Genomic DNA, 12,839 nt, shown 5'->3' with positions numbered 1-12,839 from the left:
AAGTACGGAAGCCCTGAACCGCAACCTAAAAAAAAAAAGTCAGTAAAAAATAAAATAAAAAAATCTGTAAAAAAAAAAAATCTGTTAAAGTCGAAATGTTTTGAGATTAAAGTCGAAATGTTTCGAGATTAAAGTCGAAATGTTTCGAGATTAAAGTCGAAACATTGTGCATTCATAACAGTGCGCATCCACTGGCTCAGAGCGCGCGCGCGCGCGTGTGTGTGTGTGAAGTCGAACTGCCATGGATAAACACAAAATAGTAGCTTTTTACTTTTATCTGAATTACTTATCTTACTTTATCGTTATAAAATATAATGCGCCGGAATAGACTTTAGCCTATAGGAAAACCAACACGGAAAACACTTTTCAGACTGGATGGAGAAATCCAGCTTTATGAATGAATGAATGAATGAATGAATAGGGCATTTATATAGCGCTTTCATATATGCCTACACTTAAAGTGCTTTACAATCATATCAGAGAATCTCTCCTCAACCATAAGTGGTTATTAAATCTTAGGAAATCACAGGATCCGGCCAAATGATTGGATACAGAATGATGCACTTAAAATGTATCCAGAGCGTATTTACGTTGAAGAGGGAGACCGAACAGTTACTGTTGTGTTCTCGACCCAGATAGTGTTGACTAGACGAGCACGAAAACACCTCAGAAACACTGCCACTAGCACGTGTGACGTGTGTAGAATTTTGTTGAAAGCCCAGATAAAAGTAAAAAGCTACTATTTTGTGTTTATCCATGGCAGTTCGACTGAGCCAGTGGACGCGCACTGTTATGAATGCACAATGTTTCGACTTTAATCTCGAAACATTTCGACTTTAATCTTGAAACATTCCGACTTTAATCTCGAAACATTCCGACTTTAATCTCGAAACATTCCGACTTTAATCTTGAAACATTTCGACTTTAATCTCGAAACATTCCGACTTTAATCTCGAAACATTCCGACTTTAATCTCGAAACATTCCGACTTTAATCTCGAAACATTTCGACTTTAATCTCGAAACATTCCGACTTTAATCTCGAAACATTCCGACTTTAATCTCGAAACATTCCGACTTTAATCTCGAAACATTCCGACTTTAATCTCGAAACATTCCGACTTTAATCTCGAAACATTTCGACTTTAATCTCGAAACATTTCGACTTTAATCTCGAAACATTCCGACTTTAATCTCGAAACATTCCGACTTTAATCTCGAAACATTCCGACTTTAATCTCGAAACATTCCGACTTTAATCTCGAAACATTCCGACTTTAATCTCGAAACATTCCGACTTTAATCTCGAAACATTCCGACTTTAATCTCGAAACATTCCGACTTTAATCTCGAAACATTTCGACTTTAATCTCGAAACATTTCGACTTTAATCTCGAAACATTTCGACTTTAATCTCGAAACATTCCGACTTTAATCTCGAAACATTTCGACTTTAATCTCGAAACATTTCGACTTTAATCTCGAAACATTTCGACTTTAATCTCGAAACATTCCGACTTTAATCTCGAAACATTTCGACTTTAATCTCGAAACATTTCGACTTTAATCTCGAAACATTTCGACTTTAATCTCGAAACATTCCGACTTTAATCTCGAAACATTTCGACTTTAATCTCGAAACATTTCGACTTTAATCTCGAAACATTTCGACTTTAATCTCGAAACATTTCGACTTTAATCTCGAAACATTCCGACTTTAATCTCGAAACATTCCGACTTTAATCTCGAAACATTCCGACTTTAATCTCGAAACATTCCGACTTTAATCTCGAAACATTCCGACTTTAATCTCGAAACATTCCAACTTTAATCTCGAAACATTCCGACTTTAATCTCGAAACATTTCGTCTTTAATCTCGAAACATTTCGACTTTAATCTCGAAATGCTAGATTTTTTTTTTTTTTTACAGATTTTTTTTTTTTCAGAATTTTTTTTTTTTTACAGATTTATTTTTTTTTTTTTAGGTTGCGGTTCAGGGCTTCCGTATTAAAGGGATAGTTCACTTTGAAATTAATTTTTGATATGTTTTATCTTACCTCAAGGGCATCCAAGATGTAGGTGTCTTTGTTTCCACAGTATTTTCAATTTTGATATTTTTAGGTCAAACCGTTCTTGTCTGTCAGTCATATAATGGAGGTCTATGGTCACCACCTCAAAGAGCATGCACAGAGAAGTCCAAATTAAACATGATTTAATGACTCGTAAATGTAAGGACACATTAATCGCTACACGAAACGAGCGGTTTGTGTGAGAAAACGAACAGTATTTATATCGTTGTAACCACAGCCACGTGCAAGTGATCTGAGGACACGGGCGCTTGGGTCTGCCAAACTTTATTTAAAGAGCTGGGCAATCAAGTCCAGTTAGATTTTGCGATAATTACAAAAAATCTAGCAGTTGAGGTTTGTTATACAGCTTTATGAGAGTTAAAGCTATGGTATACCATGTTGAAAATAGGTCGAGAAAGCCTGAGACGGACGGAAGGGAAGTTTTAAAAAACTCATTCCGCCCCTCCATACACACACACTCCCTCCCCCTCTGATCGCTGAGCTATGTCACATTTGAGTTCACGTCAACGCAAGACTAGCAACACATGAAATGTTCTTCTAAGGTTTTGAGTAATTGTTATAGCAGCACACAGCGCATATTGTTCAAATTCCGATCGGCTCGAACAGAAACCCGCTAGGTCTACTCAAATATATTCAAGCACTTTTAGAAATATAATTACTTTGACCCGTGATCGGCGATGCTAAACGGCTAACATTGCCAATGCCGACCGGCAGCATGAGCAAGTTGTCAAACTGATAAAAAGCTATTTATGTAACACACGTCACAACATATAAGTATAAATAAATGTTTACCTGCTCAACAAAAAGTCAGCCGTGCCCGTGTCAGCGTTGTTTTCAGTCCCAGATCTCCCTGAAGCTTCCTCCAACAGTCAATGTTATCCTACTTAGAGTCCGGCTTCACATTTTGTTTCAATGGATTTTTTTCATTCTTTTTTCTATTCATATTGTTAGGATTGTACTATATAACCATAACCAGCATATAAACAAGGATATTAATAATGAACAATCTTTGAAATCGTATACCCTAGCTTTAAGTACTGCATGTTTTTTGGATAAAGTTAGATATGAAGAGTTCAGATGCAAAAGCCTCTAAAATTTTCTTCTAGAATGACCATTTTTATCAAGCTTGTATATTTAAGTTCAGTAATTTCACTTAAATGACCATTAATAGGTAATCTTCATTGCCATTTAAGTGAAATCACTGAACTTAAATATACAAGCTTGATAAAAATGATCATTTTCGAAGAAAATTTCAAATGGCACTTAGAGGCTTTTGCATCTGAACTCTTCATATACACCCCACTTTATATAGAGAGCCGTGCGATTATATAGTTTCAATATTTAAAAACGTTGGAGGAAGCACACCTTACATTAAAAATGAATGTGACCAAAACATTCAGCAAGTTTGAATATTTTGATTAACATAAACTTTGAGAAATGTTACACCTGAGGCAGGAATTGTGTACAACCAAAGTAAACCATTTTGGAAATGTTGTTTAAACGGTAGATTTTCCTTAGGTACAATAATACCTTAGAATACAAAGTTCCTAGTTCCTTAGAATACAAAACCAGACGAACTGTGTTTGTGGAACATTTGGTTGAGGTTTTACATGATTTGCATATTTAAATAAAAAACCTGTTTCTCTCAGGCTGTAGCTGGACAGTCTCCTGTGATTGTGATTGGAACTCATGCAGATGTGTGTGAAGAGCACCACATACAGGAGTGTGTTCTGAAGCTGCGAGAGGAGCTGCTGTCTCAGACCGGGTTTCCAGTGATCAAAGAGAACCTCATGCTATGTGCCTGTGAGGAGTCCGAGTCCATCAACAAGTTACGCAAAGCCATCTACAGAGAGCTCATTGAGTTTAAGGTGATTTACAAATTCCGTTTTTCATGGCACTTATTAGCAAAAATTATCAATTAAATAAAAAAAATAAACACCATGAAGTTAAAGTAGTCGAAATAAATAATCTGCTATATACATTTTTCTGAAGCCATACAGTTTTTTTTTGTATACTTTTATGACCGTTCCTTAACATACATTCTTGTAAAGTATACTATAGAAATAAGTACAACATGTAAATTATTTCAATCAATCAATCAACATTTCTTTATACAGCCCTTTACAATGCTCATGGTGAACCAAAGCGCTTTCCAGAAAGAAAAAAGAAAATAATAATAATAATAAAATTTAAAAAAAAAAATATATATATATATATATATATAATGTAGGGCTGTGCAAAAATTAATTGCGATTAATCGCATCCAAAATAAAAGTCTGTGTTTACATAATATATTTGTGTGTGCTGTATATGATTATTTTGTATATATAAATACACACACATGCATGTATATATTTAAGAAAATGTGTTATTCATATATAAAATATTTATATTTATATAATATAGATTATGTATTTTTATATATATACAGAATTTAAGCACAAATAATTCTTAAATATATACATGCATGCATAGGTATTTATATATACAAAATAATTATATACAGCACACACAAATATATTATGTAAACACAGACTTTTATTTTGGATGCGATTAATCGCAATTAATTTTTGCACAGCCCTAATATAATGACAACAATACAATGCAAACTATAATAAAAATATATAAACAAAGTATATAAAGCCACAAAATAAAATGGATGTCACAAAGAAAACACAAAATGCCACAATAACTGCTATGAATTAAAAGCCAGTCTAAATAAACAATAAAGTCTTAAGCTTAGCCTAAAAGAGGCCCAAGTCAGTGATTAAACATATATCAACAGGTAGCTTGTTCCAAAGTCTTGGACCAGCTACAAAAAAAGCCCGGTCACCCTAGAGTCCTTGGGACTTAAGCAAAAGTTGATTTGTTGATCTAAGAGCCCTGTTTGATTGATGCAAAGTTAACATCTCAATTATGTATGGTGCTTTGAGAGCTTTAAAAACAAACAATAAAATCTTAAAATCAACTCTAAAAGAAACTAGAAGCCAGTGGAGCGAAGAAATAATTGGATTTATATGCTCACGTTTGCATGTATCAGTTAGAAGACGGACTGCTGCGTTCTGTACCAGCTGAAGGCGCCTAAGTGATGACTGTGAAACTCCAACATAAAGCGCATTACAATAATCTAGTCTTGAACTAATAAAGGCATGAATAGCTTTCTCAAGATCCGAACGATTTATAAATGGTTTGACCTTGGTCAATAGACGTTGCTAAAAAAAAACTAGCTTTAACCACACGGTCAATTTGTTTATCAAATTTCAGGCTACTATCAAAAGTCACACCGAGATTTCTGATAGTCGGACTAAGGGCCAATCCCAATTCTACCCCTTACCGCTTCACTTTCCCCTTCCCCTCTGTTTTGCGCGTCCACGTGAAGGGGTAGGGTTATCCCAATTCTCTTTTGGTTGGAGGGGGAGGGCTAGGGGGAAGGGCCAGATAGCCCTTCAAACGAAGATTTTTCGGGAGCACACTTTAAACGAAGGGGTATGAGAAGTGTCACTGCTAACCCAGGCTACAGACGCAAAATGGCTGCCCAAGCGACAAAGGAGACCCATAAATTTAAGTATTTGTGGCTTTAATAAGTATTGTAACGACAAATAATGATTTGCTTTATGTTACATTCAATATTGTGTTCATATTTACGGTCAGTTTCTTCACAGAAACGTTTGTAGAAAAAATCGCTAAAAATACTGTAGTTTGCTAACGATAGTCCCGCAACATATTTTCGTCGTCTCCGTTGTTTCCTGCGAACTTCACAAGATAAAAGCAAGAAAATAGCTGTAACCCACGCGACTGAGATAACTGCAGCTGTCGACGGCATCTTGGACGTTGTGATAAACATCGGCGCATCTCCTGTGACGTAGGCGCTAGCGACGACTTATAATGACGTTTAACGGAGGCGTGTCCCATTTCTTAGGGGAATATTTTCACCCCTACGCATTGCCACTCTGTTTCAAGGGTCAAGGGGAAGGCGAAGGGGTAGGGCTAGGGGAAAGGTAAGGGGTAGAATTGGGATTGGCCCTAAGCCTTGAAACTGGCGTGTTAGGGTCATTAATGGCCTTCTTGGTCTCTTATCTTCGTTTTTAACTGTGTCTGAAGTTAAAGAAATTTGATATGGTTTAAGTTTATGCGATTTCTCCAGCCCACGATTCGCTTAGCATCTTCCAGTCGGTCATCAAATCCATCATTTATTTCAGCTGCTCTTAATTGTGTCTCCTAAAGTCATGTAATTTGTGGATGAGCCTCAGATTCGCCGACACCTCTCCAGTCCAGCATGGTATCATCCGGGCAGACGTTTAATGGCGACTTTGCGTTTTTTTCTCCTATTTTGTTAGATTGTAATTGCTTCTTTTGTTTTCACCCATTATGTACAGTACTTGACCTTCCATGTTGACGACAATAGGATATACTAATAGCATCTAATAGTAGTTGTTGTTTCTCTTGTTTTGAAGCTTATGTATATCACTTTGTTGTACCGATTTTTCAAGCTGCCATCCCGTGACGTTACTAGAGCCATTGTATTCGTTTAATGAATCACGTCTGTGCTATTGTCAGATCCAGGGTCAGCCAGTGATGGGGCAGCTGATTCCAGACTGTTACGTGGAGCTGGAGAGGAGAGTTCTGCAGGAGAGGTCACATGTGCCGGCTGATTTCCCAGTGCTCAGGCACAGCAGATTACTGGAGATCATACAGGAAACACAGCTGCAGCTAGAGGAGGGAGAGTTACCCCACGCGATCCACTTCCTCAGCGAGGCCGGTGAGAGTCGCTTAACTCCTGAATCTCTTTCTGACATCTTCCTGCTGCTGTTTATGTCCAATATTTGGGTGTTTCCAGGGCAGGTGCCACTGGAGGGGGTGGTTGTCACAAGATTGTCACTTTACAATTCATATTACACTAATGTAGGCTGCTTTTAAAGATAATTTATTTCTTATTTTGCTAAATTACCTTCCTTAGTAAACTTAACAGAGGTTTTACATAGTTTAGATCTAAACAGGAATGCCACTGTTTCCAGCACACAAGCTCATAAAGCTTCTTCTGATCTGGAATTCATGGCTTTACAGCCGTCACAGGCCTAGCACTTGATTTGTCCTGGTTAACTACCTTATTAAAACACTTTTCTTTCCTACATTTTGTTTTGTTTTTAACTCTCCGTTTTAAAATATCCTTCTGAAATGTTTTGCCCCCTTAGAGTGCCGAAGTCACTTTGTAGGCCAAGCGCGGAAGTGAGTTAGCATTTTATCACTCCCGGTTCCCTCGCCCTAAAGTCTATGGGATTTTTGAAAAGGGTTTTTGCTAAAACGCCTGAAATAAGGTCTGTGGTGAACAAAGCCTCTAAATATTTTCACGTTTTGATCTGTGACAAAAAACACACAGTTATTACCTGCTTGTGGTTTTTTAAACTTTATTGTGTCTGATTGTGTTTTGTTTTTTTTAACCCTAAAACTGTATTTTGGACAAATGTGGGCAAAATAGTTTTGATTTATTTTTAAAAAATACTTCCCTTGATCTGAGCGGTACAAGACTTGGCTACTTTTCCTAAGTTTGCCTCCTGAACACACACAATTTTTTTTTTTTTTTTTGACTCAATTCTACAATGTTAAGTGGGTGAAAAAACTCCTTAAAGGACAATTCCGGCGCAAAACGAACCTTTGGTCTAATTACACATTGTTACCTAGTCAACCGTTATCTGAGATTTGTTTTCATGATTGCCGAATGTAAATAGTTTTATCTCTAAAAACAGTTTAGCCTATAACGCTAGTATAATGCTAGTATATAGGGCATAGAGTAATGACAAATAAAAATCGCTTGTTATTACCACTAACAAGGCTCAAAATAGCCCCACACTAACACAATAGCATAATAAGGGTCTCCACATTCAAACCGAAGCATTGAGAACTTTGTCAGTGTCCATACAGTTTAATAAGAAGATATTTTATACACACAGTCAACTTCGCGAATACAGGAAGAAGCCATCTTTGAAAAATAGTCTCTACCAGTCGATCTACGAACGCCGATCCATGTGCGCTGGAGAGATGTGAATAAGGTGATAAGGTGAGCGCGAACAGTAGGCTACGTGTACATATTGAAAACGGTTCGTGTTTGTTTCTTACGGAAACAACGGACCATATGAGATTCTGCACAGTTCAGCGCACTTGGATCAGCGTTCGTAGATCGACTGGTAGAGACTATTTTTCAAAGATGGCTTCTTCCTGTATTCGCGAAGTTGACTGTGTGTATAAAATATCTTCTTATTAAACTGTATGGACACTGACAAAGTTCTCAATGCTTCGGTTTGAATGTAGGGACCCTTATTATGCTGTCGTGTTAGTGTGGGGCTATTTTGAGCCTTGTTAGTGGTAATAAAAAGCGATTTTTATTTGTCATTACTCTATGCCCTATATACTAGCATTATACTAGCGTTATAGGCTAAACTGTTTTTAGAGATAAAACTATTTACATTCGGCAATCATGAAAACAAATCTCAGATAACGGTTGACTAGGTACCAATGTGTAATTAGACCAAAGGTTCATTTTGCGCCGGAGTTGTCCTTTAATCTTGTATTTGGGTCAAAAATGGGCACCCATAGAAATGAATGTGAAAAACTGTAATTCAGAGCATTCTAAAATAAGCCAAAATAAGACACCAGGTGACAGCAAAGTCACTTCATCTTTAGGTTTTAGCTCTAAGAACTTATTGGAATGACATTTTAATGTTGTTAAAAAAAAACAAAAAAAACCATAAAAATAAGCATAATTTACATTTAAATATGGTACTTTTTGAAGTAAATAAATTCAAAAAATACCCCCAAAACTTTATCGAAGACAGTGATATAACATTCATGCTAAATATAAATTAGGATCACACCTGAGTCCTCTGTGCCCACATTTGTCCTCAATTACAGGTTTAAGGCCTATAAAGTGAATACGGTTTGAGGGCTACATAGGCTTCAAAATGTATACATTTTGGATTGACTTGTAAAGATTATCTTGATAGACAAAACGTGTAAGGGTCACAACTCTTTGTTAAACACAGATCTTAGTTTTAGATTTTCCAAAAGTCTATGGGGAAAATGCATTGCTTTTCGATGGAGGGAACCCATGCGCCGCTAACATCCGAGTTGTCCTACAAAGTGACGTCATCACTTCGACACTCTATTGCTGCTTATTGCATAGCTTAATAAAAGTCTGCACATTAGTGCCTGATGGAAAACTGAGCTTTAAACACATGGGTCTGTTAGACCCCAAATGAATTTTGCTTGAATTAAAAAAAATGTTCTCTTTTTCCAAATGGTATGAAACTTGCTACGGCTCTCAACACTGTCAAGATCTACAAAAAAAAAATTAAAATGGAATTCTATCTGTTTTTATGTAGGCGTGACAAAAATAGTCACACTCGTGGTCTTCGGGGTCCATTGGACCCCAAAAAATACCATTTAATTTTGTAACAGAACAATAGTTTTTTTTTTTTTCTATACAAATATTATTTTACTGTTTATTAATGTTTTTACTCAACATTTGTGCAGTTTTTGGAGGATTTATGATATCTTTTAAATATCTATAAATTAATAAATAAATATTTATTTATCATTGGACTCAAAATAGACACAATTCATCATCAAAATCAGAAATAACGCAGAACACAGACAGAAATGACAGAAATTAAGTGGCACACTTCCAACAATGCAAAAAACATCCACAATCCAAAATGATCATGCTCACACACATGCACACACACACAAACACACACATATAGAGGAATGCAATATACAGGAATACATACAGACTATAAAAACTATTCGCTTATCATTTGTAAAATAAAATACTCTAAAATGCAGAACCACCGCAAAAATAAATTGGTAACACTAAGACACATTGAAAATGTGCACACACACACACAGGAATACATTTGTAAGGCTATAAAAAAAAATAAAAGAGATGAGACCATCTGTTCTATTGTTCCAAACTATTGTTCCTAGTTATTCTATTTTCTACCCAATTTACTTTTATTTTTTATTTTTTATTTTATTTTTACTGCTTTATTTGCTAATTTGTTATTGCTGTTCAGTTGAAATAAATGATCAAATCTTAAGACTCCAACATTTCTCTTTGTAACATGTTCAGGTTTGATTCTAATCATAATGTAACATTATTGAAAAACTGTTGTTTTTTCAGTACAAAAACAAAGGCTAAACTTTGACAAAAAGTATTTTATTTTTGTTATAAGTGTGATTTTACAATATTTAGATATGAATCCAACTGAATCCAACTTTAGAAACTATATCTTTCAGGAATTCAAATACTTTATAGCCCTAGTGAAGCTCTATAGCCATCTAGTGGAGCTCTATAGCCATCTAGTGGATAAAGTGACTTATTACAAATTTTAACCTGTTTTTTCCAAAAATTAGGCAAAAAATCTTACATTCAACCTTGTAAAATTATCCATGGTATCCCCAGGAATGAAAGTTAGAAATCTGGGTCTTTTATAAAGTTTATTTAACATAAAATGCTGTTTTTTGGTAAAAATCCTATTTAAATAAATATTTATTTATTTATTTATAGAAATAAATAAAAAAATCATAAATCCCCCAAAAACTACACAAATGTTGAGTAAAAACGTTAATAAACAGAGTAAAATTATATTTGTTAAAAAAAAATTAAATATTATTGTCTGGGGTCCAATAGACCCCGAAGACTGGAATTGTTAATTTTTTTGAAGACCATCAGAGGGTTAATATTTCCATAATAAGTTGGAAAACACTTATATGAGACTATGGTACGTTTTCTCCAAATTGGGGTGAACAATATTTAAAATGCCATTTTCATCACAATTGTTTCCCTCACAGAATTTTATCACATTGAATACTAAATTAGCTCTGTCACTGCAAGCCTCAAGACAGATTAGTGTTTACACTACATCTACACATACATTGAAACGCACAATTTCAACTTCCAAACGTAGCTTGAGTGATCTGATTGTGATCACTTGCAGGAGTGAATAGGCCCTCTTGTCTTTATTTGTCTCCAGGTGTCCTGTTGCACTTTGATGATCCAGTGCTTCAGCTGAAAGATTTATACTTCATTGACCCGCAATGGCTTTGTGACGTCATCTCACAGGTTATACACTCATATCTCACTCCTCTTTTTGACAAATTGACACTTTCAGAGCAGTAACGTCTTCTCTGTTGTGTTGATGAACAGACGCTGACGCTCAAGAGCCCTGATCAGTGGGACAGCACTAGAGGAGTGGTGCAGCGCTCCACGGTAGAGAAGTTTCTGGACAAAAGTCCCTGTTTCCCCAAGAATCATCTGACTCAGTACTTCAAACTTTTGGAGAAGTTTCAAATAGCCTTGCCCTTTGGAGATGACCAGTTACTTATACCGAGCAGGTAGCGATCGATTTTTAAGTTACATTTATAAGAAGTGTTGTGTAGTGCTCATTTTTTGTGATTGGTATATGCCTAGACTGTCAGATCACAGGCCGGTGTTTGAGCTCCCTCACTGTGAGAATTCAGAGGTGATTGTTCGGCTCTATGAGATGCCGTACTTCCCCATGGGATACTGGTCCAGGCAGATCAGCCGTCTTTTGGAAGTGTCTGCTTTCCTGCTCTACGGCAGAGGTAAAGCAACACACACTTTAGAAGGCATGCTAGCCAAATGCTAAATGCTAGCCATGGCAAGGTTTGATTCCCAATGGACACACACACTAATATAATGTATAATCAAATGAATGCGTTGTAAGGTGATTGGCATTCAAAAGTTTGCCAAATGAACAGGATGTAAGGTGTGTTTTCTTCAGAGAAAGCATTAAGACCAAACCGGATCTACTGGAGGAAGGGCATCTATCTGAGCTGGTCTACTGAAGCTTACTGTCTAGTGGAGGCCTCGTCTCTAGAAGATAACCCTGCTAGCTTCATCAAGATCACTGTGCCCTGCTCTCGCAAAGGTAAGAGGGGGACATGGTGCTATCACAGAGTTTGGGCCATTTTAATGATTCACACTACATGATTTTAAAACGGCGGGCTGAACTGTGCGGTTCACACTACATGACTTGCTCTCAGTGAAATCTGGAATGTTCAAGTTGTTGAGCTGTTCACACCACACAACACAACGTGATTGATCCGCAACAGGAGGTGACGCACTAGACAAGTTGACAACAGCTCTGTCACCCAATAGGCTTGCCGCGATAGACGGTGTTGACGGTGTTACCGGTTTTAAGCCCGGTGACATCACTTTCCCACCGTGACACCGCGATGTCTTGACTTTTTTTTTTTTTTAAAGTATTCGTTTTTGCTAAAATATTTATTTGAATTAATTAAAAATAATAATTTTCAATTATTTAGTTCTGAAGAGAGCATTATAATTAAAAATGAACTGCGCAACGCGTGCCGTCACGTCACAGATCAGCAAGCATCAGGATTCCATTTAGCACGTGTGGAGACGAGAACGAGTCAAATTACAGAAAAGCAAGATAATGGCGGAAGATTTGGTGTCAAAACGCAATGCAAAAGCGCCTGTTTGGCAATATTTTGGCCAATATATATTAATGTTAATAAATGCCAATTTATAGTGTTTTACTTTTTTTTAGAGTGCTGTCATTTATGTAGGCTAAGGTCCTTTTTAAAGTTTTTATTTTATATTCGTCTCTTTTTATTTGGTTTTATCTTATTTAAACTTTGTTTAATTTATTTAGGCCTATTTTGTTTTCTTATTCGTTAATAAACGTTTTATTTTTTTTGGGCCCACAG

General features: G+C 36.2%; 1 protein-coding gene across 3 annotated transcripts in view; it reads left to right on the top strand.

Moving 5' to 3' along the window:
• lrrk2 (leucine-rich repeat kinase 2) overlaps positions 1-12,839 on the top strand; it is a 90,561-nt gene that overhangs the window by 47,809 nt on the left and 29,913 nt on the right. For 2 of the 3 annotated variants that reach the window (XM_089127719.1, XM_089127716.1), the window contains 6 exons: positions 3,740-3,958; positions 6,648-6,849; positions 11,120-11,208; positions 11,293-11,480; positions 11,557-11,711; positions 11,891-12,037. In XM_089127719.1, coding sequence (XP_088983845.1) covers positions 3,740-3,958; positions 6,648-6,849; positions 11,120-11,208; positions 11,293-11,480; positions 11,557-11,711; positions 11,891-12,037 — 1,000 coding nt within the window. The remainder of the gene's footprint in view (positions 1-3,739; positions 3,959-6,647; positions 6,850-11,119; positions 11,209-11,292; positions 11,481-11,556; positions 11,712-11,890; positions 12,038-12,839) is intronic. The other variant, XM_089127718.1, reaches the window with a different exon arrangement.

The sequence above is a fragment of the Pimephales promelas genome, chromosome 25, assembly GCF_988280905.1.
Source record: "Pimephales promelas chromosome 25, fPimPro1.hap1.1, whole genome shotgun sequence".
In the NCBI taxonomy this organism is placed as follows: domain Eukaryota; kingdom Metazoa; phylum Chordata; class Actinopteri; order Cypriniformes; family Leuciscidae; genus Pimephales; species Pimephales promelas.
The sequence above is the reverse complement of the archived record's forward strand: the minus strand, read 5'-3'. Positions and strand labels throughout refer to the sequence as shown.